Source organism: Paramisgurnus dabryanus, chromosome 17 (assembly GCF_030506205.2).
Source record: "Paramisgurnus dabryanus chromosome 17, PD_genome_1.1, whole genome shotgun sequence".
Taxonomy (NCBI): Eukaryota; Metazoa; Chordata; class Actinopteri; order Cypriniformes; family Cobitidae; genus Paramisgurnus; species Paramisgurnus dabryanus.
Window position 1 is genome coordinate 10,349,374 of NC_133353.1, and position 23,370 is coordinate 10,372,743.

Here is a 23,370-nt window from a genome sequence, read left to right on the forward strand (position 1 = left end):
ACATGTTGTTCTTATTATAGATGAATGGCTGGCTGGACTTGTATTCCTGCTGCACGGATACGAAATTGTCCAAATATCTTTAAAAACTGTTTCAAATTACAACATCCGATAGGAGAGAGGTGAAGTGGGCTTTCTCTGATTTCACAACTTTCTAGATTGAACTCAGCTTTCCTCTGTCCTCACTTCACCCGAGAACCAGACTTTGGGTCAGACTTTCCTGAAGTTCATGTTAGTATTCTAGTGTTTAACAAAACTAATGTTATCAGTGTTTGCACCTAAAATTACATACAATTATTAGATGGCTTTTTTAAATGTGTTAAGCAGCTCAAATATTGTGAGTTTGATTCCCAGGGAGCATGCACAGCAAAATCACCAGTGTTAAATGTACACTAAATGTATATATGGGTACCACCAGGTCTGTGTGCTTACTGATTAAAATGCAAACTTTGAATGCCACTTTGGATAAAATCATATGCCAAATGCATAGAATTTGGAACTTGATACCATGTCTGATTCTGTGTCTATCGCTGTTTGTTTCACCTCTTTCTCTCCTCGCACATGCCAAATCGTACTGTTGAGAAACTGTGATAATGCGTTTTCACTTTTTCCCAAAAGAATCTTTGACGTTTCAACGTCACCGTATCAATCTCTGCCTTGCTCCGTTGAGCTGCCTGTGCATGAGGGCTGGATGATGTTTTTCAAAATGAAGAATTTTGGTGATGTGAAATTGCACTGAAAGTTATGAAGAGATGGGCGGGCATGCTTTTGTTTGTGGCTTTAGGGGTCATTTGGAGGCTTCGATTAGAAAACTGTCGTCTTTCCAAACTTTTTATTTCGTTTTATTTGAGGTTTGTTGTTCTGACCTCAATTAAATCCATACTACAATGCTGCAAGGGCAGAAGAGAGCTTGAAGACATTAGATAAGTTGGCATTAGATGTTTTATTTTGTACGGTAGGACATTCTTGACCGAACATCTGGAGACCCAACGTCCCACCAAAGCAAGCATATTCCCTGGATTTTCCCGTGAACCAAATGTGTTCACCACACATGTGCTGTGATTAGAGATAGAGACTATATTAAAGTTCTATTAAATCCAAGTTTAATGACTTTGGTACATTTTTGAGTAATTTAAGATTGTAAAATCTGATACAAGTGAAAATTGAAAGGTCCCTGTAGTTACAATTTAAATGGAGTTAATCTAGTGTCAGAAATAAGCCTTAACACATGCTTTACATGCACACATCATATGCAGCAAGCACCAGGCTGAAGGGTGGGATTGTAAGCTGAAGTGTTTTTATGTAGATTTATGAGGTCTTGATTTATCATCTATATCTTAGTCAGTGACATTCAACTTATCAAGCTATTTGTGTGTATGTCTTTTATTATAGAGTAAAAACAAGACATTTATTTTAATCAGACTGCGAAAATGCTGTCTATTTCCTTTGTGTAATTCTCTCAATATTTTATCCCGCATGCGCTGTTGTACGCGTCCTGTTCGTGCACTGTTCGCACATATTTTGTGACCTTGTAGGACTGTATTTTTAAAGGAACATGCCCACATTTTGGGAATTTAGCTTATTCACCGTATCCCCCAGAGTTAGATAAGTCCTTTCTCATCTCTGTGCGGTCTGTAACTCTGTCTGACTCAGCCCCCGCTAGCTTAGCTTAGCACAAAGACTGGAAGTGAATGGCTCCAGCTAGCATACTGCTCCCAATTAGTGACAAAATAATGCAAGCAAAAATTCTCAGAAGGCGAAGCACTGCTACTTGGGGGGAGTGATTTGCACGACTCTGTCCGAACTCTCTGCTCCTGACCAGGGGGCTTCTCGGGTGCTGCAAGCAAATCACTCCACCCAAGTAGCAGTGCTTCGCCTTCTGAGAATATAGTTCCCAGTATGTATACTGTTAAAAGATGGCTGTGTCTCACATGACCTTGTTATTTGTACACGGTGTGACTGTACAAATCACAACACATAAATAGGAAAATGTTCACGTTATTTTGTCACTAAATGGGAGAAGTATGATAGCTGAAGCCATTCACTTCCAGTCTTTGTGCTAAGCTAAGCTAGCGGGCGCTGCGTCAGACAGAGTTACAGCACGCACGGAGATGAGAAAGGTATGCATGGACGTGAATAAGCTAAATTCCCCAAATGTGGGCGTGTTCCTTTAAATGGGGGCATTAGTATGGCTGTATTAAGGCTTAGTAATGGCAACATAGTCTTTAAAAAAACCAACATGAAAAAGAACTGTGATAAAAATTGTGAAATCACGATTTGCCCTAAAACAATCGTGATATAAAATTGAATAAAATAAAAGCATGCATGCGTCAAGGTGCTCACAGCCTGAAAGTTAACTTCTGTTAGCATTGCATTGTGCGGGAATCTTTCAAACATGGTAAGGAGTGTCACATTTCTGGCTGACGTCAGAGGTATTTAGGTCAATCACAATGTACAGATTAGCTGGCCAATCAGGGACACGGCGCTTTTCAAATCAATGTTTTTTTCTACAAATGAATGCGTTTGATGAAAGCAGTATATCTGGAACTACAAAAATGTACTGTATGTGGAAAATAATGCTTTTTTAACCATAAACTACGCAAACACATTGTATTGTACCAATTTTTAGCAATGAAATAGGTGCACTTTAAACTTTAAGAACAGGAAGTTCTGAACCAAAGAATCATACAACCCCCTTGACTTATAGCCATAAGTACCCCAAAAGACCTAATTTACAATAAAATGTAGCCTACAACATATCAGCAAAATATAGATGTCTTTGAAATGAATTAATTAGATTCCCTTTGCTAATTTTAGTTCAGCAGCTACAGTTAGTATACAATCACTGTAGTTGTAGTTGATATGTTGCAGGTAACATGCATGATTTTATTAAATTATATATACAAAAAGTCATATCTACACTGTAAAAAGATTCCGTAGAAATTACAGTATTACTGGCAGCTGGATGCCAGTAACTTACTGTAAATTTAAATTGATGTTATTTACTGACAACAGTTTGTTCAAAGTTAAATGAAAATTAAACATTAACAAGTCTTTGTCTTTCAGAATAAAAATATAAAATAACAGCCTCATGCAACCTTTTTTGTTTTTTTCCTTTAAATTTTGTTTCCCAGAATGCTTTGCTTGAGGCTGTTATTTTAGTTTTATTCTGTAAAGATAAAGACTTGCTAATGTTTAATTTTCATTTAACTTTGAACAAACTGTTGCAGGTAATCAACATAAATTTGGCAACCAGCTGCCAGTAATACTGTCATTTCTACGGAATCTTTTTACAGTGTAGTGTTTTCCAGTTAGCATATTGTAATGAGATAAATGTCATATGGCTATACATACTTGTATCCTTTACATGTTTCTCATCTTCTATCCAGTTTTCCTGTCCAGAGCACATGATGTCTAAGACTTTTATTCTCATCTATAATGTTTTATTAATTAGGTTCTATTGAAAGAACCCTTCTACAGATAATCCGGCCCTAGGATATTGACCAAATTTTTTAGACTTTTTCTTCTCTTCAGAAAGGACATTGAAGAGTGACTGGAGACTTTTAAAAATTGAGATTTTTGCAGGATTTTTCAGCAAAAGACTTTGTTAAAGTTGATTTGTTAAATCCTAATTAAATAACTGAAGTGATGTAAAATGTTCATTTACGTGAAAACATGTCAGATTCACTTAGAGGGTTTTGCATCTGAGCTCTTAATTTTTTGAAGATTTTGTTTGATTTTGTCTATGTGTCTGTGTTCATATATGTGTGTGTTTCCAAGTGAATGTTCTAGTTAACTTAAATGTACATGATTAAAACGATGTGCAAAAATGTATGTGTCCATCCAATTGGGATGTAAATATTTTTTTCTCTTTCTTTTGCAGCAGCCAGTGAGGGGAGGATAAATGGAGGAGAGGATTTTTTTAAAAAGGTGAGACTTTAATATGTGAGACTTTCATTGGGATAGCAGATCAAAACACTGGGAATTACACCGTTTAAAGGGATAGTTCGGCCAAAAATGATATTAAACCCATGATTTACTCACCCCCAAGCTGTCCAAGTTGCATATGTCCATCATTTTTCAGACAAACACATTTTCGGATATTTTAGAAAATGTTTTAGATCTTTCAGTTGATTAAATGTAATATTACGGGGTCCACCCATAGTCCAGGACCTTCAAGTCCAAAAAAAGTGCGTCCATCCTTCACAAATTAAATCCAAGCGGCTCCAGGATGATAAACAAAGGTCTTCTGAGGGTAATCCGCGTGGTGTTGTTGTAGAAATATCCATATTTAAAACTTTATTAACGAAAATAAATACCTTCTGGTAGCGTCACCATCTTAGACTCCTCTGTATTCAGGAGAGAGTATTAGCGTAGTGTACGCACTTTTCTTAGTGACGTATGACAAATTCGGAGGGCGGGGGCACTGAGCAGCAGCAGAGTAGCCTCCTTAGGCTGCGTAAGCTCTGATCCTGAATGCGGACGTGACTAAGATGGCGGCGCTACCGGAAGGTATTTATTTTCGTTAATAAAGTTTTAAATATGGATATTTCTACAACAACACCACGCGGATTACCCTCAGAAGACCTTTGTTTATCATCCTGGAGCTGTTTGGATTTATTTTGTGAAGGATGGGCGCACATTTTTAAGACTTGAGGGTCGTGGACTATGGGTGGACCCCGTAACATTACATTTAATCAACTGAAAGATCTAAAACATTTTCTAAAATATCCGAAAATGTGTTTGTCTGAAAAACGATGGACATATGCAACTCGGACAGCTTGGGGGTGAGTAAATCATGGGTTTAATATAATTTTTGGCCGAACTATCCCTTTAATTAACACGCATAATGATAAAACATACTTTGGAACATACGTCACTTTGGACAAAACATCTGCCAAATGCACAAATGTAAATATACTCAACTTATTTACAAATCCAGCATTTGTTCTAAAGCAGGATATGTAGAAGTTGGAATTTGTTTTATAAATCTGAACACAACTATTATCTTAATTGAAATAGCACACTTGTGTTTTATTGTGTGTTTATTATTGAGATTAGATGTTTAAAGGCACAGTAAATCTGATCAAAGATTGATGAAGGATCCATTCCAAAAGGTTTATAGAGTTTGTGTCATTACAGGAATAATTGTACTCATTTCCGAAACTATTATCCTTTAATAAGTTTCTAATACACAAATATAACAAGGAATGAAATCATCGGAATATTCTTGGTTTGGCTCAGATGAATGTGGTTTGCTTACAGTCTGTGTCCAGCTTTACTCCGGTTGCAGTTTTGGTTACTGGTTTCTGTCCTCACGTGCACTTTTGTGCTCTTTCCATGGTTGATCCAGAAAGCCTTTAGAGATGATGTTTAGTTGTGTTTTATTTATGGTTTTAGCAAAATGTCAGTCAGTGGGCAGTTCTGTCAACCAAATGTATATTATCCTGAATGGAATCTGATCTGATGAAGTGTATTTTACAGTATTTTAGGCATCAAATAACATGGACGGAGATTAAATATTCCTGGATTGTTTAAAAGAGGCAGAAGTTCTGGTTCTTGTGGTTGGTTGAATTAGAAGTGTTTTTCATACCAGATACTTTATTTCTGCCTTCACGTATGAACAATAAATCGTACTGATGCAATATAGCTACAACAATAATTTTGTCAGTTGCTATATACTGCAGTTTACTTGACCAAGGGAGAAATAAATTTGTGTTTTTATCTACTGTAGTATATCAAGGTAAAACACAAAGCATTCCCTATATTGAAAGTGACTGTCTAACTGGTTTCCTATATGACATCACTGTAATTACTTTCGGTGTCTTATTACCCTCTGACTATATTTGATGACTTTTCCTGTGTTTTGCCTTCTTCATCTGTGTTTGATTTTATAAGAATTAGTCATATGTTGGGGCTGTTAATTCATGTGAATATTTAAAGTGGACGTGACGTGATTTGGAAAATGTATTTAAAAATTATTGTATTATTTTCCCTGAGGTGTACTTACAATATTAGTTTGGTTTTTGCTTAAAAACATAGCAATTTAAGTAATTCATGATTGTTTTATCCTCTGATTGAAACACTCTGGTTTGTGTGCTTCCCCTTTAAAAGCATTCGGCCTGCCTCTGTGTCCCGCCCACTTCTATGATTGACAGCCTGCATGCTTCTGCTAGCCTGCTACTATTGCAGTTTTAGTGCAAATAAAGCTTCTCAGGTGGACTTTTTAAGCATATTGTGTTTTTAATCATGTTGCAGACACGCAAACAATCTGTCACAAGCACACCAAAGTTTTACCGCTGAAGAAAGCATATAGAAAGCAAATGTGCCATGTTTAATGTTAATGTTGTTTATTTGACTTTATGCGCACAAAAGCGATAATTTTTAATTGTTAGCTAATGACTTGAGTTACTGGGATCTGTTGGGAGTGTATGGAAAATCTGTGGTAGTGTCATAGTGATATAAAATTTTCATACCATTTCCTCTCTAGTTTGTACTTTGTTAACATTTGACTCATGCTGTGTGATCGTGTCACTACTATTGCACTTTAATACTGCTGCTGCCACCTTTTGACAATGGATTTACACTTCGAATTAGGTAGTCTGTCATCAATGACAGCTCATTGGATGGAAAATGCCCTTTTCCATATTTTTTATATTGTCATAAATACAATTACTGCAAATATTCTTAAAATATCATAATATAATTTTGGGGATGTATTGCCCACCCCTAGTTCATAGTGTTATGACAGTGTTACAGTTTACATTTTACAGTTTCTTGCCAGAATTTAAGATTATATTTTAATTTGTTCATTAAAAATCGGCATGAGAGCGCCCCCTGGCATTCGGATGTGTCGGGATTTCACCGTAATTCATTCAAATTCATTCATTGAGAAAACGCGCATTTGCATGGTTAATCGTTACACCCCTAAATTCTAGTTTTGCAGGCTTCCCTAGAGTAGGTCTTTGCTTTCAGTAGGCTAACCATATTTGCATTTTCTGTATCGGACCCTTCCATTTCGTTGCATTCGCAGCCAGCCTCATCTCGCATGAAGTTAAAAAGCCCATGTGTCTTTGGCATCGAGCATTGTTGTGATCATGGTAGGGATGTCACGGTACCAAAAATCTAGTAGTCGGTACCAATACCACAAAAAAAGTACACGATACTCGATACCTAAGTCGGTACCACATTGTGTAAAAAAGAACAATTATACTTAAACATTTTTTTTATTAAAACATTTCAACATTATAGAAAACTTTTAAGAGCTTCTGTTTAGGTTGTCTGTGTTAATGTTTGTTGACTTTTCTCCTGACTCTCTTGGTGTACATCCTTCTCTGGCTGATACTGTCAAAAAGAGAGAGAATAAGAAAGATATTTTATTTATTAAACATACTGTCTGACAATGACTAATAAATCAGCTAAAGCTACAGGTGCTTAGGTCCACTTATAAACAAACGTACGCGCAAACACACACATACTCTGAATGCAAGCATTAGTTTAATATCACTCACATTGTTGCAGGATGAAAATAGTTATTAAAGAGTAACTAAACCCTAAACCAACTTTTTTTAGTTAATGATCTGTAAGAAAGGGGCTTTATTAGTGCTGTTTATTGATTTTAGTAAGTTTTTTGACATTTGGATGTAAAGTGTTTCAATACTATAATATATGGTGTAAAAACGTCTGAGTGCTGCCCTCTTCAGGTTGAACGGTGGCTACTGCAGTTGAATTTTTCTATTGGATGGTGGGTCCAAAAAATGACTCCTGACATAAGCAGGTTTCAAGATCACCACGCCCTTGTTACGATCTCACAACTAGAGCCCGACCGATATGCATTTTATGGGTCCGATGCCGATACAGATATTAGGGAGTAAAAAAACACCGATAACGATATATCGGCCGATATTCTTTATGTGTATATTATAGTACAGTACACATATACTACAGTATATTATACTACAGCAGGCTACTGTACATATAATACCCTATATACATTAACAGAATATACTATATATAAATACTTTTTTTGCAATGATCACTCACAAATGTGGTGATCAAACACTTAAAATGACGTGACAAAGATATGTAATATAGGCAGGTGTGTTTTACAAGTTAACCAAAAACTTTATTATCCAAAATGATTCTGATATAAGTGCATAAAACAGTAAACTTGACTAATTATAAATAACTTTAAAACACAAACAAAACAAAATACATATAACTTAAATGATTGTCAGTTTTGACAAGAATAATGTTATATTGGGCTTATTTTGAAAATGGAAACTTATAAAGTCATTGTTTATTTGCTTTACAGTAAGTTATGTACTTCACAAATTAATTAGAAACTTACTGTTAAGACGACAATGCTTTACTGACAACATACTGATGTAGGCTTATGTTTAATGTACTGCACAACGTTTTTATGACGCGAACCCACAGTGTTCTGCCGGTACTTTAAACTTTTATAAAACTAAAGCGTCTGCTCTCCGCCTCTTTAATTTAGCGAGGGTGTAAAGTTGCGCAAGCTTATTTAATCAATTGCTTTGAAATGAGCATACAAGCATCTGTACTCCCACAGACTGCGCGTCAGTTTAAGCGTGTCCTTTCTCCGCATCGCGTCATTTCTTCCTCTTGCGTTTTAAACAACTCGCAAGTGGACAAAAGAGACGGATTAAAAACACCAAATGTAAACCGGAATGTGTCTTTCTCGCCCACTTATAATCCAATCGACCAAAGCGCGTCTTAATACCAGGTGTAAAATGTTGTGAAGAAACAGCGTGACTGCCACCACCTGAACTGAGGGACTGACTGAAGTGAAGGGGGGTTGGCTGGTGTCACTACAGTGAGTGACCTGGGTCACCATTAGCAACCAGTAGGGCGCACTCTGCTGGACAAACAAGTACTTACATCTTTCAAAAGCATTTAATGTCTTCTGTAAGGAACGTTCATATCGGCTTCATATCTGCGGCTTATACACCGATACAGATATATCTGCGACAGGCTCATATCGGCCGATAAAATCGGCAAAACGATAAATCGGTCGGGCTCTACTCACAACACACTTAGTTCGTCCCCTCTATCTCCTTGGTATCTGCCCACTTTTCTTGCATTTTTCAAATATTGCCAGTGGGTGGAGTCAGGCTCTGACCAGGGGTTTAGTTACGCTTTAAAAACCCTTAACATTTTAATACTTCATCCAGTAACATTAGGCTACATTTTGCTGAAAGGATGACTAAATGGCGATGCATGGTCGCCCGTTTATAGATAGTTATAATGTTGCAAATGCATCGTCATTAACAAATAACTGACTTACACAAAACATTAACATCTAGCATAAAGTTAGCTGGTTACACGGCATTAATGACAGCTGCCTCAAACAAACATAATATAGGGTCTGGGTTTCAGTATAAAATTAAAGTTTTACAGTTTGTATATAATGTTAATGTGAATTAAAACTTACCTTGAATTCTTTAAAGAGATCGGGGTGTCTGTCTTTCAAGAGCTTTGCCATATTCTATGTTTGATAGCGACAAACTACTTTAGAGAGATTCCCGTGTGCTCGTCTGAGGCGTTCTTCCTCTTCTTTAACTCTTGTGGAGCGTCAAATACACACGCGCGTATATGCTGCCCCCATCAGTCCCGGAAGAGTATTGCAGCCTCCAGAGAAAGCCGGTACCGTCATGTTTAAAAAAAATGTTGGTATCGACTTGGTACCGAAGTATCGGTACTCGTGACATCCCTAGATCATGGCTAGTTTAACTTCTTTGCGCTCGCTTCATTTTTTTCTCCTGCTGTATGTGTTTTGCACAGGCACCACACACACGTGCATTACCTTGCTTTTTCGCCCATCGTTAAGTTTTATTGATTTAAATATTGTCGACAATTAATCGAAGACGCTCATTTTGTGCATGCACCTCGTTTTTACATTAGGTCCCTGGAGCAGGCAGATCATATGGAAAATGAATTTATCAATGAACATCAGTAATCCAGCCATTTTTCATTATTTATTTTTCCATTTTTTTCCAGAAAATAATTACATAAATGCTTTCGTAATTGAAAAAGAGACCGTTTTAAGCTATGAAACTTGCAGGATGTTTTAATGATACCAAGGCCTGCTATACGTCAAGAGTTCAAGGCAAATTTCATTCCTAATGTCATGACCCCTTTAAAGGAGCATTTTACCCGTAGAAACATTAATCTTTATTGAAAGTGTGTCATATTTGTAGTCGAAATGTAACATACATTTAGAATTTGGTGCCTATTTGACCGAGAAAAGGGGTGTTTGTAGTCTCACCCCCTCAACAAATATTGGACTTCCTTCTTTCAATGATGCAAAATGATGATTTTTACATCATTGAAAGAAGGAAGTGCAACACTGAAATCTGTATTTCTCCTGTCTCAGCGGCAACTGAGGAAATGATGCACGACCATTCAAAAACATGACTGGGGTTCTAACTATACAAAGCTTAATGCAAATGGGAGAAGTGTCCCTTTAAATGCTTAATTTTTTTAATGCCATAAAAGCATTTATTCAGTCATTGTGCAACATTGAGCTGAGGGGCAATGCCAATGTCTTTGTACACACCCAAAAGCTGAGCATGTGTATCTCAGTACTGTATCTCTGACGTAAAACGACAGCCATACTTTTTGAATTATTTATTATTTCGATTATGAGAAAAATGTGGAAACATTTTCACTCTTGACATTTTCACCTCTCAATTTATAATATAATGCGAAACATAAATTGCTATATTAACCCTTATTTCAACACTTTGGTTATTTATTAATACAAGGTTCAGGGCAAGTGCACAGCTAGCCTAGTACTCTATTTGTTAATCGTGCTAATTTACGATCCACTATCTGCTCATCCTATAGATCTGTAAATATACTGTGGGGTCTGTAATGGTGTTATGTTATCATACGTACCTGTGCGCTTGGGCCTCTAGAGAAAGTTAATGCATTTCCACTCCTTCTCTCCTCCCTAATTCCTTTCTTTCCTCTTTACACCCCTTTTCTCCTCGCTGTATCCCTCCTCAGCTGAATCAACAGAGAAACGGGAAACGGATCACTCTTGCACACGCACTCTCATACACATCATTTATAAAACATAAACACCCTGTTCTCCATCACCGTGCTTTTTAATGACTTAATGAACATTAGAGTTCATGTGACTCGTCCATGGTGCTTCAAAGTCACTGCCGTCTGAAACTCTTTCTCTGAGGCTGTATATGTTTCATCGACAGAGCTATAGTAGTGGGTGTGGTGGAATGGAAAAGGAGAATTTAAATGTATATTTAACCCAATTTACTGAAATCGTCAGACCCATTTGAGAGGTATGTGCTGGTCCGTCACAAAAATAAACCGCAAACCCTTAAACTGCTGTGTGGTCTGTCAGAAACCTCCATCATCTCCAGATCAGAGCCAAAGAAAGCAGTCAAGAAAGAAAGCGAGAGTAGGTCAATAATGAAGCATTACAGAAGACGCAGCAGCATGGCAGTAAAATGCAAACACACAAAATGGAAATTGGAACTGGAACTGGATCTATGCTTGTACAAACTTTCGGCACTGTTCGCCTTTTTTATCCATGTCTAAAGTGTCCGGTTTTCTCTAAGCAGTTTTAATTGGGTCTCCTTCTGGTTCAAGGTCACAAGTATAGAGCTTTCCAGCTTGACATGTTTCATTGTTGAACGGAAACACTATATCTGAACTTAACTGGAAGGGATGTCCCAATTGCAAATACTACACAAGTTTTTCCACAGCTGCAGACAAAAAATGTTTTGTTTCTCGAGGTCCGGAATTAACACTTGTACACTGTAAAAATAAATAATGCAGCTTGAAGTATGAACAACTTAAATATAGCCTACTTTTTTAAGTTTTGACGTGATAAGTGGACATTTAATTAAAAAAAATGGTTAAAATTGTTTAACTTAATTTGTTAAGTTAAAGTAACATAAAATATATGTTGAAATCATTTTTAACAGTGTATGGGAAAGGGGATCAGACAACTTTGATCATATGGTAATTTTTTGACTTGAATAATCTTCTCTTTTTTATAAAGTATATACTATATATTACTTATATACTCTAGGTAGCTTTTATTACAAGTTATTGTGGCTTATAGTCAGATATTTTACAATTCCTAAAGTGCGTTTTAGGTGGAGTAATTGGATGTTATCCAGCATCCAATGTTATCCATTGTTTTTGGATGTTATCCAGCGCTGAAGGAAAGGGGGTATTTCAGAATTCCAAAAGTGTGCGTAGTCCTCCGTTTCTTTATGGTTTTGCTCTGAACTTTGCTGTTTTACGTAATTTCACACCTTTAAATCACCGGATGTGTTGCAGCTGTGTACGAGATTTACAGATTTAAGAAAATCCACAGAGATGAATAAACGTTTCACGTTGTATATTACAAAAAACATGTTCTCCGGTCCTTTATGGTGTCAGACTCAAATAAAAACCAAAGCCTGCTGTTGAACCCCATCTCTCAAGATTAATGAAAACTATAAGGGGTGTGCCGTAAAATTCTTGAAGAACTCATGGGACAGAATGTTCCCGGTGCAGGCGCATGGAGCGTACGGTCTAAACACTTAATGTGAAATATAGAAAGTGAGGTACAAGACTGCATCATGTCATTTCAACTGTTGACATTATGATATCTAACCTTCACTGAATTCCCAAGGTTGTGTGGTGTGGCACAGTGGTAACTACAAGGTTGCTGTTTCAATATAAGGAGCATTCCATCTATTACTATTTTGCATTTGAGCATGATTCTTAATCTTGTTATTTGTTATCTCTTTCACGTAACACGGTGATCCCAAACAAATTGCCAGAGTACTTTTTATGTGGAAGCAAACACATTCTGGAAAATATTCTATGAGTGGTACACTTTGGACCCCCATGATTCGATTCAGAATCAATTCTACCTGTGGGTTTACACCAGATGCGAGTTTAACGATTTGCACGAGTAGATTACATTCAAAGTCAATACAAAGACGCAATCAGACGCGTCCACACGCGGGGTGATTCGAATGACGCGAAATGGGCAGCGCGTTTGCCGAAAAAACACACGCTATTTGCCTCAAACGCGTCTTCGTCATAATTGAAACTATTCAACTCGAGTGGAAAATTTGCATGTCACCAAGCTAAATCCTGCAAGTAATCTAGAGCGAGTAACGCGATGACCCGCGTTTGGTTTGTATGTAGCATTATGGTGCATTCACACCAACCGTGGTAGACAGTGTTGTGCCTGAATGAGTTCATTGAACGATAGTTCCTGAACTCGTTCATATTTTGGGCGAACGTGAACTGAACGTACTGTATTACTGCCTGATAAACTTCTTATAAACTCGTTCATTCTGGTACTTGTGTACGCCACGCTCTCTCAGTTTAACGTCTTTCAATAGGGTTGCCAGATTTCTATAGAGTCTTCCAGGGTAAAATCCGGCTAAGACACACTGTAAATAGGCCTTAATGTGTAGAGGAAAAAAACCCAATCTGGCAACACCGCCACCAGTTGCACGCTGCATGCTTCATCAAAACAACACTGACTCTGGACTCTGCTGAAATCCCTGCCACGCCACTCGTATAGTTTAACATTAAATAACATCATATTTGTCCTAAACCATTAACAATTAACATAGGCTGCTAAAGCATATTCTGGATCTTGAAATAGACTCTTAAGTTTACGCTATTAAACGTGCATGTGCAATACCTGCGAGTTGTCCTACACGCGACGCCTCGCAGCACAGCGCTTCTCGCCCCGATTGCAAGCAATCCCCTTGAAGCACCCGGCTAGCCTTTCAAGGTATGTGCAAGCAAATACAAAAATGAAAAGACAGTCAATGCTAATGTAAACCCTGGTTGGATAAGGATTTAAAGTTGGATATGAAGAGGAAATCTGACGCATTTAGCTTCAGTGTTAAAACTGATAAAACAATTGCTGTCTGTGGTTCTATATGGGCTATAATGGCAATAATTGTTTAAAAATAATATGGAAAAAAGAACTATAAATTAGTTTATTTTTGGAACTGTGAACTAGTTCAAAATTTTGAAATATGAACTATGAACTGAACTAGTCCATTTTAAAATTTGTGAACATTTGAGTTTTACTCGCGTCTTTCGCGCTTGAAATTCTAGTCATTCGAGACATTTACGCAGAAATTCGCATCATGGGAGGGGCTTCTGCAACTCCGCTGAGACTGAGCTATTTGCGTGTGACGTTAAGGGACCTGTTATAGTCCCTTAAGTTTTTAAGGGAAAATGGGACTTAAGGGCATTTAAGGGTAAATACTTATTGGCAGCCTTATGGTTCACTTAAGGGTTTTTCTTGCAACCCATTTTTTATTAAGGGTACCCTTAACCTAATATTCAAGGGATTTCTTAGCTTAAGGACTTTCATGCAACCAGGCACAGATTTTTCAACTTGCAGGTTTCCCGTGGCAACGCTCAATTCGTGTTAGCAACTCAAAGTTTATCAAAACCTTTTCCTAGCATCAAAATGTCTGGTTGTTGTGTTTACGGTTAGACTAATATGATATACGTATATAAATCTGGCCATTGTACATTTGGCCATCTGCTAAAGTCTTCTATCCATGCCACTATCTGGTAGCTGGATACCATTTGATAAAGTCAATAAAATAATTTTCTCTGTCTGTGTTGCTTAATCGCGTTGATTTTCACCATACTTCTGTTGCCAAAATGCACACGCATACGTTGCTACATCATCAATTGTGTACAAACAGTAAAAGGGTTGAGGTAAGAACATAGTAAAATATTGAAAAACTATGGTAATTCCACTGTAGGTATGGTTCGGTGTGCAACCTCTAATGACTCACAAATTTGTAGTCACAAATACAGAGTTCTCATTTAGCTCTTTGACACAGGGTGTTTGAAATGCAGATCAACGTTCACAACAAAAAAAATTGTCTGCAATTGCAGACAAGCTTAATGGAACGGTACACAATGCGCTAGTTTACGATGAAAGATTGTAGGTCTGTCTAGTACACTATAACTTATTCTGGCTCTTCTGCATTTTGTCTGTTTGTTTTATTTATTTTTAATAACAGAGCGTTTGACCAAAGTGCTGTACAATTTTCCTAAGTGGTTGATGACCTCAGGGGACAACATTATGTTGACCCTGGGACAACATTTCAATCAACAAATCGGATTAAAGAAAAGGTTACAGTTTGTTTCAAGTTTAAGCTTACAATCAGAATTAGCTGCTTTTAGACCATTTGTTTTATTATTTCCATCTGATTTTAGGGTTCAGTTATGGTAAGGGCTGTGGTCCATTTTGGTTTTATTGAAAAAAGAAGTGTCCTTGGGTCAACACATCTCTCACTTAGCAAAATCATGTTGAGCAACTTATTCTTGACCCACCCGCTTCTTCCTGTGCTGTAGCTCAATTGGCAGTAGCTCAATCTTTGTTTTGATCCCCAGTAAACAGACAAATTGAGCTAAATGTATTGAATGCACACAGTTCTTTAAATAAAAAGGTCTGTCAAATGCACTTTCACAGGAAGAGAGACTGTATGACTGACCATGAAAGAGATCAGCCACTAGTAATATTGTTTTTAAATGCAGGCAAAATGAATTACCTTACGTTAAAAGACAGGAAAAACATTTAAGTAATTGGACTGGGTTGTCAAAAGGCACGAAAGCAAATACTTACTTGGCAATGTTGTGTGTAATGCATATCAAATACCTGTAGGCAGTAAATGTATTGTGGGTGTGCTTGCCCTATCTACATACTAGCTAAAACTCCTGAAGGTTGTATGGAAAACTACACAATACTTTTTTCCCCTAATTGCTGCAGTTTCATGGTCAGAGACTTTTTCTAAGAGAAACTGAGTTTGAAGCCAAAACCTTTCATGAGAACTGCTGTACAGTAAAGGCACTCTGGTCGGGAGGTTTTCATGTGCAGGAAAACAGATGCACCGCAGAATGGTTACAGAAATGTGTTTTCTATAGAAACAAATACATTTGTGGTCAAGTTTTGGTTTGCTATTAAAAATGATTTTACATGAAATTTATTACAAACAACCATTTAAAATAGCTAAGCGTAATTGTTTCTTTCAGAGAAGGGTTGTGGGCATGGTGGAATTTTATGAAACATTGCCTATGTGTGTGCATTGTCTATATGTCAAATTTCCACAGCCTTCCTTGTCATTTGCTGATGCTATATGCACATAAAACACATTACTTTTAAATAAGGTTTCTTTCTTTCTCTTTTTGCACATATGCTACTGGTTAGTAGTATACAAGGCCTGTCAAAGGTTCGCTGCCAACTGTTTTTACAGATTCGTGAGCCAGCTTTGTGTGTGTGGATGTGTGTGTGTGTGTGTGTGTGTGAGAGAGAGAAAGAGAGAGAGGGGGTCATGGTTTTACCCTTTTAAAAATGACTTTTTAAAGCTTGACTATTTCTTCTACTGTTAATATTGTATCATATTTGCATGCAGAGTGTGAGTTTGTGTTTTTGTTAAATGTGCCATGATCACTGTTTGTGTTTTTAATCTATTCTAAAGGGATATTATTAGACCTACAAATGAACATTTTGTCAGCATTTAATCACCCTCATGGTGTTTTAAACCTGTATAGATTTCTATGTTCTGCTAAACATAAAAGAAGATATTTGTAATCAAGTAGGAAATGGGAGCACCATTTACCTACATGGTAGGAAAGAAAATTCCTATGTAAGTTGGTTGTGCCACGGCCCACGATCATCAGACACATCGCCAATAGCGGGATTTTATGACGCTAGTTGGCGATGGTTATTATTATTATCATCATAGTTTCACATTAACATGCGCATTGCTTGCTTTTCCTCGCATGAGAGGTTTTGTGGGCTTCACTTTGCACGTGTGAGCTTGTAACACACACAGATTTCTTCTCGTACGGGCCTGGACTTAATGTGCGCATCTTGGACACTTGCTCGGACCTGAATGTGCGCGGCGTGGACTCCTTTTAGCACCTGAACCTGTAATGCGCATGATTCGGACTCTTCCTCGCACATGAGCTTGTAATACGTGCAGCTCTGACATTTCCTTGCACTACAGAGATTGTTAGCGCGCAGAGGGTTAAAACCAGCAAGCATGTTGTTTCCGCTGCCTGGCACACAGGAATTGTATGAACCACGCTCGGATTTTAAGAAGGTTGCGGTCATGACAGTGTTGCCACCATTTAAGTGACTTGTCCTAAATGAGTTAAAAATGAACATAAATAAATAAGTAAACTACTGCCCCCTAATACTATTGTGTATCGGCGATTTGTAGACGGTCCCTTGGGTACTTATTGATAGAAATTGAATGAGATTGAATGAGATCCCTCCTTACCCCGCCCCCCCGATACTATCGTGTATCGGCGATCTCACAGGCTGACGATCTCAAAATGGGGCATATCGCCCAACACTAATGGAAGTCAATGGTGCTTAAAAGTTAAGTTACAAACATTGCTAAAAATATCTTCCTTTGTGTTCAGCATGAGGACAAACTATTACATATGTTTTTATTTTTGGGTGAACTATCCCTTTAAGAAGCTGTTTAAATCTTTCATGTGTTCTCATGCAAGTTAAATACTCGTTTCCTCTCAACATTCTGATGTTTATGTTTAAGGTTATGGATGAGACCAACACTCAAATTGCCTGGCCATCCAAACTGAAGATCGGAGCCAAGTCCAAAAAAGGTATGCGCACATTCTCACACATAGACAACCCCATAGTTGTGACCTGCTTTAGTCACGAGACACAAACTGCAGTGTGTTAACCAGCAGCTGTTTTTAACCGAGAATGTGGTTATGTCCAGCTGGTAGGCTGTTGATCAGTTTGTCTTTGGTGAATAGATGTTTTCTGCATATTTTGAGGACTCCGACATTTGTAGACGGTCCCTTGGGTACATATTGATAGAAATTGAATGAGATCTATCCTTGGAGATACTTTCCATGATTATCTCTGCATTGAATTTTGGAGGAAAACATTTATGGGAAGTAAAGAAGTCTGTGAGTCTCTTTGGGAACAATTAAATTTTGGCTTTTAAAAGCCACGGATCATGTGAGATGAACTGAATATGGTGTGGGTCAAAGAAAGGATGAAGGATCGATCAGGAGTCAGATGTGTTCATAAAAGCTTTTTGTTTATCCATTGTTTATCCTTTTGTATGTTACTAACATTCCTGAATGTGCCGACATTCCCGTATTCATTTAAATAGCATAAACAGTTCATTCCCATGAAAAATGTGCAATCCGTCGGCTTTTGTCCTCTTTCTTTGTTATTGTGTCTACGGTCTCACTCTCATTTCTCAATCCGTTCATACTTTTCTATCTTAATTTTTTTTCTTTCAGTTTGTCTCGAAAGTCCCTCTTTCATCCTGTTGTAAATACTGTATGATCAGTGTTTGTGACTTTGTCTGCTGAACTATATTTTACATTCAAACTGCTTTTCTCATTTTCTCTCATCGTCCCGCCTCTTTCGGCCGCTGCCTGTAACAGATGTTATCAATCTGAGACAAGTCTGTTTCACTCTGTCTTCAGTCAGTAAAGCGCTTTTAAATGAGGCTGTCTGCTGGACGGACCAAAATCTGTGCCGTCATAACCAGAGAGTAGAGAGGCCAGACAGTTTGGTTGAAAACAATGTGTCCGTCCAAGACACAATAGTGATTACAAGTTAAATGTTTGGACACATCTGCTCATATTTTAGTTTTTGTTATTAGTGAAGGCATAAAATTTATAGAATAACACAAAAACAAATATATAGGAGTTAGTGACAAGAAATGTATGGTAACCTTTTACAATAAGGTTGTATTTATTAACATTAGTTTATGCATTAGCCAACATGAACTAACAATAATCAACACTTAATATACAGGATTTTTTAATCTTAGGTCATCTTCATTTCAGCATTTACTAATACATTTTTTAAATTAAAAAATTGCAGTTTACATTAGTTAGTTCGTATGTGCAATGAACTAACATCAACAACTGTATTGGTATGAACTAACATGAACAAAGATTAACAAATGTGGAAAAGTATATTGCTCATTGTTAGTTAATATTAACTTAATATTAACATAACTTGCATTTACAAATGTTAACAAATACAACCTCAATGAAAAGGGTTACCAAATGTACTAATTAGAGGAGTAATCTTTTGTTACATGACGGTTTTCACGTCTCAGCCTCCTTGCTTTAGCCTTGTGCGTGCTTTGATACTTTTTAAACCATGTTGAACGCTTGGCACTTTTCCTTTACTTTCCAGTCACAAAGTATTAGTTTTAAATTGTAGCCCAATGCACATGTGTATACAAATAAAGTCTGTCCAAACTTTTGACTTTGTAATGGGTTTGTGTATATATATTACAACTATAAAACATCTATATTATATAAAACATACATATATATTTTCAATAAAAAAACTTGGACACACGTAAAAATTTCTTTGACACAGATGTGGATATAAACCCGATATATGCATGCATGCATGAACCCGTCACATTCTCTACACACATGCATAGACATTCTCCATTCATAAACACGCAGGCCACACACACACACACACACACACACACACACACATGCTCGAGTTGATGACTACCACATGGCAGGAAGGAGCTGGTGTAGAGGGCTGGACACGGAGACCCCTACTGGTGTTAGTCTAATACCTTCCCAAATAGCAGTGTACTGTGCGTGCGCGTGTGTGAGTGTGTGAGTGAGTGAGTGAGTGTGAGATCCTTCCTGTTTAATTTCCCCCTTGCTCCTCAGTCCCTCATCTTCTTGACTGTTTGTGTGTGAGGAATAGATGTGACTCAGAGAATGTGTTAGGAGGAAAACAAAATTCCAAGAAATTACACCCCAGTGGCTATTTTTAGAGCACATATGTATTTATGTGTGTGGGGGTTTGTCTGTGGTATACAAAGATAGAAAGAGACAATATTACCTTGATGCCAACAGGATTTAAAACTGCATTTCATTCATTGTAAAATAATGTAATATGTTGTTGAATCATGTTTATTAATGATTATGAATGACTCTTTAGTCTTTCTTTTCTTCTCACAGATCCACATATTAAAGTAAGTGGCAAAAGGGAAGATGTGCGAGAGGCGAAGGAGAAAATAATGTCCGTTCTTGACACAAAGGTAATAATTATCATGTAACATCACATCAGCAACTTATCTGTGGATTGCTGCATTTTCAGTTCCTGTGAACCGAAATTCCCGATCGACTTAACTTCAGTGTTGTGATGAACACACTACCGGTCAAAAGTTTTAAAATGCATGTATGGAAGAAAATCTGTGCCGTTGGGTTTTGAATTCTAATTCTTAGCACTGAATTTTTTTACATCAAATTTTTAACACTGAATTTTATTTTGCATCTAAATCAGACTTTGATTTTTAAAAGCCATCGAATATCTAGCACTGTTTTTTTTGCCTATGACATTTTTTAAAATGTTTTAAAAAAAATTCAGTGTAAAAAAAAATTCAATGTCTAAAAAAATTCAATGAAAAAAAAATCAATGTGTTTTAAAAGATTCAGTGTAAAAACATTTAATGTTTCAAAAGATTTGGTGTAAAAATTCAATATCTCAAAAAATTCAGTGCAAAATAATTCAACGTCTCAAAAAATTCAGTGTAAAAATATTCAGAGTCAACATCCGGGGAAGCAAGGAGAAGCAATCGAATAAAGGAGGTTAGGTAATGGAGCGCATTTTAACACTCCTGCTCGTATTTTTAAGTTATTCAGGCATATGTTTAATATGTTCCAACTATTAATGTAGAGATTTAATTTAATATTTAGTAGCAGAATTTAATGGATCGTTTTAATGTTTGAGTTTCCATGGCGACATATCCATGGGTCATTATGTGAATGTTGGTCAGTCAGCAGTTTCTATCTCATTTAACACGTTTTAGGTTAAACACGTACGAACCATAATAACATTGACCAAATACATTTGCTCAGTGTTGGTTTTATGCAAAGTAAGTTTCTTATACCTAAATGTGTTTGTAAATTACATTACTTCACTTCTTACACACTAGACTAGAGGGAGACATGAACAGGAAATTTAGGAAATTGTTAGCTCTTTTATTTAAATCATATTAAACTTATCAGGAAACAAAGGTAACAACAGTTTATTGTTGATATAGAAATATGTGAGTGAACAAAGTAGGCTACAGAACAAAAACGTATAAGTTCAGACAGAGCCTAAAAATATTAATAAGCAAAGATAAAATCTTTAAAGCTTAAAATATAAAGCTAAAAAGGTGAATCACGGTTATTAGGGTTGCTAGTTATTCTCTGCTGTTTGCTTCTCAGTAGAACTGTACAATACGGGAGTGCGGTTACTGCGACAACCCTAAATCATATGGTTAAAGCCAGTTGTAGCCATTTGTGATTGACAGCTATTCATCCAGCGCGTCTCCCCGCATGGGATCGATCACACATCCAGATACAGAAGCCACTTTGATGTTGATAAATGTAAACGGACTGTGTCCTGATAAACTGATGATACGATCTGCCAGATGTGAAAAATGTGTTCGTATGTTAATGCAAATAATAAACCCTTTGCCTGAACTTCACCCACTTCCCGTTTCGGTGTCACGTGACCAATGGAGCGTAAATGATTGGCTGGATGTTGAATGATTTGATACAGGGATCGATTGCTTCTCCTTGCTTCCCCGGATGTTGACTCTGAATATTTTTACACTGAATTTTTTGAGACGTTGAATTATTTTGCACTGAATTTTTTGAGATATTGAATTTTTACACCAAATCTTTTGAAACATTAAATGTTTTTACACTGAATCTTTTAAAACACATTGATTTTTTTTTCATTGAATTTTTTTAGACATTGAATTTTTTTTACACTGAATTTTTTTAAAACATTTTAAAAAATGTCATAGGCAAAAAAAACAGTGCTAGATATTCGATGGCTTTTAAAAATCAAAGTCTGATTTAGATGCAAAATAAAATTCAGTGTTAAAAATTTGATGTAAAAAAATTCAGTGCTAAGAATTAGAATTCAAAACCCAACGGCACAGATTTTCTTCCATATGCATGACTGAAATGTTAACAATTATCTTAAAAATACACTCTCAGAAATAAAGGTACAAAACTGTACCTTTTCTGTCACTGGGGCTGTACCCTTTCAAAAAGTACAGGTTTGCACCTAAGGATTTCATTTTAGTACCTAAAATAGTACGGTAATCTACCCAAAATTATATTCTGTTTTTTATTCATGTAAAGGTACCAAATGGAAACTTATGTTTTGTACCTTTATTTCTGACAGTGTACTTTAATCTAAAGGTGTATGGTTAAATGCTGGAAAATATTTTAATTGAAAAATATACCCGTGCCAAACAGATTCATTTCTGTTATTAGAAAACTATTTTAAACTTATTTTTAAAATAGATGACTTCGGGGCTAAACGCGTGGAAATGCAAGGCGCGCTGCACTGCTTTTTTGGTCACTTTAATAAAGAGCAGTGTGGCGCTGATTTTATATTGCTAATCAACCACTGACGCAGCTGTCCTGTCAATAGCGTGAGCGCTCTTTTGCCGTTGACTATTGGCAGAAACTTTAAAACTGCAGTCCGGTTGTTCCAAACAACTGTAAACTTCCGTTCCTACAATGGAAGGCCTGCCTCTCCGGGCTCCTTCAAAAACGCGTTATGTGGCAAAAAACGCGATCTTTTTAGCGCGCATAAACCGCGCACATAACGCTCACTGCCCGTAGAAAATCATTCAAAAAAGGCGCCTGCAACTGCCATAAACGCGTTTGGTGTGATCGGCCCCTTAGACTGAAGAAAAGGCAGCCAATAGGAGCCCTTCAATATTTATTAAAATTCATCCTAAAGCCCGATGCACACTGTGAGATTTCAGCCACGATTTAGCTGTCTGGGACAAATTTTGAAATCAAAAGATTACTGCGATTCTATGCTAAAATCAACCGTCTTTGCTAGCCATCGCTAGTTTGACATGTTCACAGAGAGCCGATTATTGACCGTTGCTATCAAAATTATCCTCCGACAAAATTCTGGCAGTGTCAGAAATTTTGCGACACAGTCCTGCTGTGCTGTATCTCTATACGACAAGCGGCAGATCAAGAACCAATAGAAGCATAGAACCCGACAATTAGTGCGACAACAAACCAACGCAGACAAATGTCGAAAAGAGCCAAGTGGACATGCGCGCTGGAAATACAAATGCCAGGACCTCATCTTCTTCGTTTATTCTTCTATTTATGTTCGAGACAAGTCATGATTCAAATGAATGCTAGATGTTGTTTCGGTTTGCTAGCCTTCGCTTCAGCATTTGTTCCCACAGCCGTCGCCGATCGATGACATAAAACTATGGACACGTTTGTTTGCGTGCGTACGATTTTTAAAAGTCT

General features: G+C 37.0%; 1 protein-coding gene across 1 annotated transcript in view; it reads left to right on the forward strand.

Moving 5' to 3' along the window:
* Window positions 1-23,370, forward strand: part of bicc1a (BicC family RNA binding protein 1a) — a 49,380-nt gene that overhangs the window by 10,603 nt on the left and 15,407 nt on the right. The window contains exons 2-4 of the mRNA XM_065297385.2: window positions 3,881-3,927; window positions 17,607-17,676; window positions 20,041-20,120. Coding sequence (XP_065153457.1) covers window positions 3,881-3,927; window positions 17,607-17,676; window positions 20,041-20,120 — 197 coding nt within the window. The remainder of the gene's footprint in view (window positions 1-3,880; window positions 3,928-17,606; window positions 17,677-20,040; window positions 20,121-23,370) is intronic.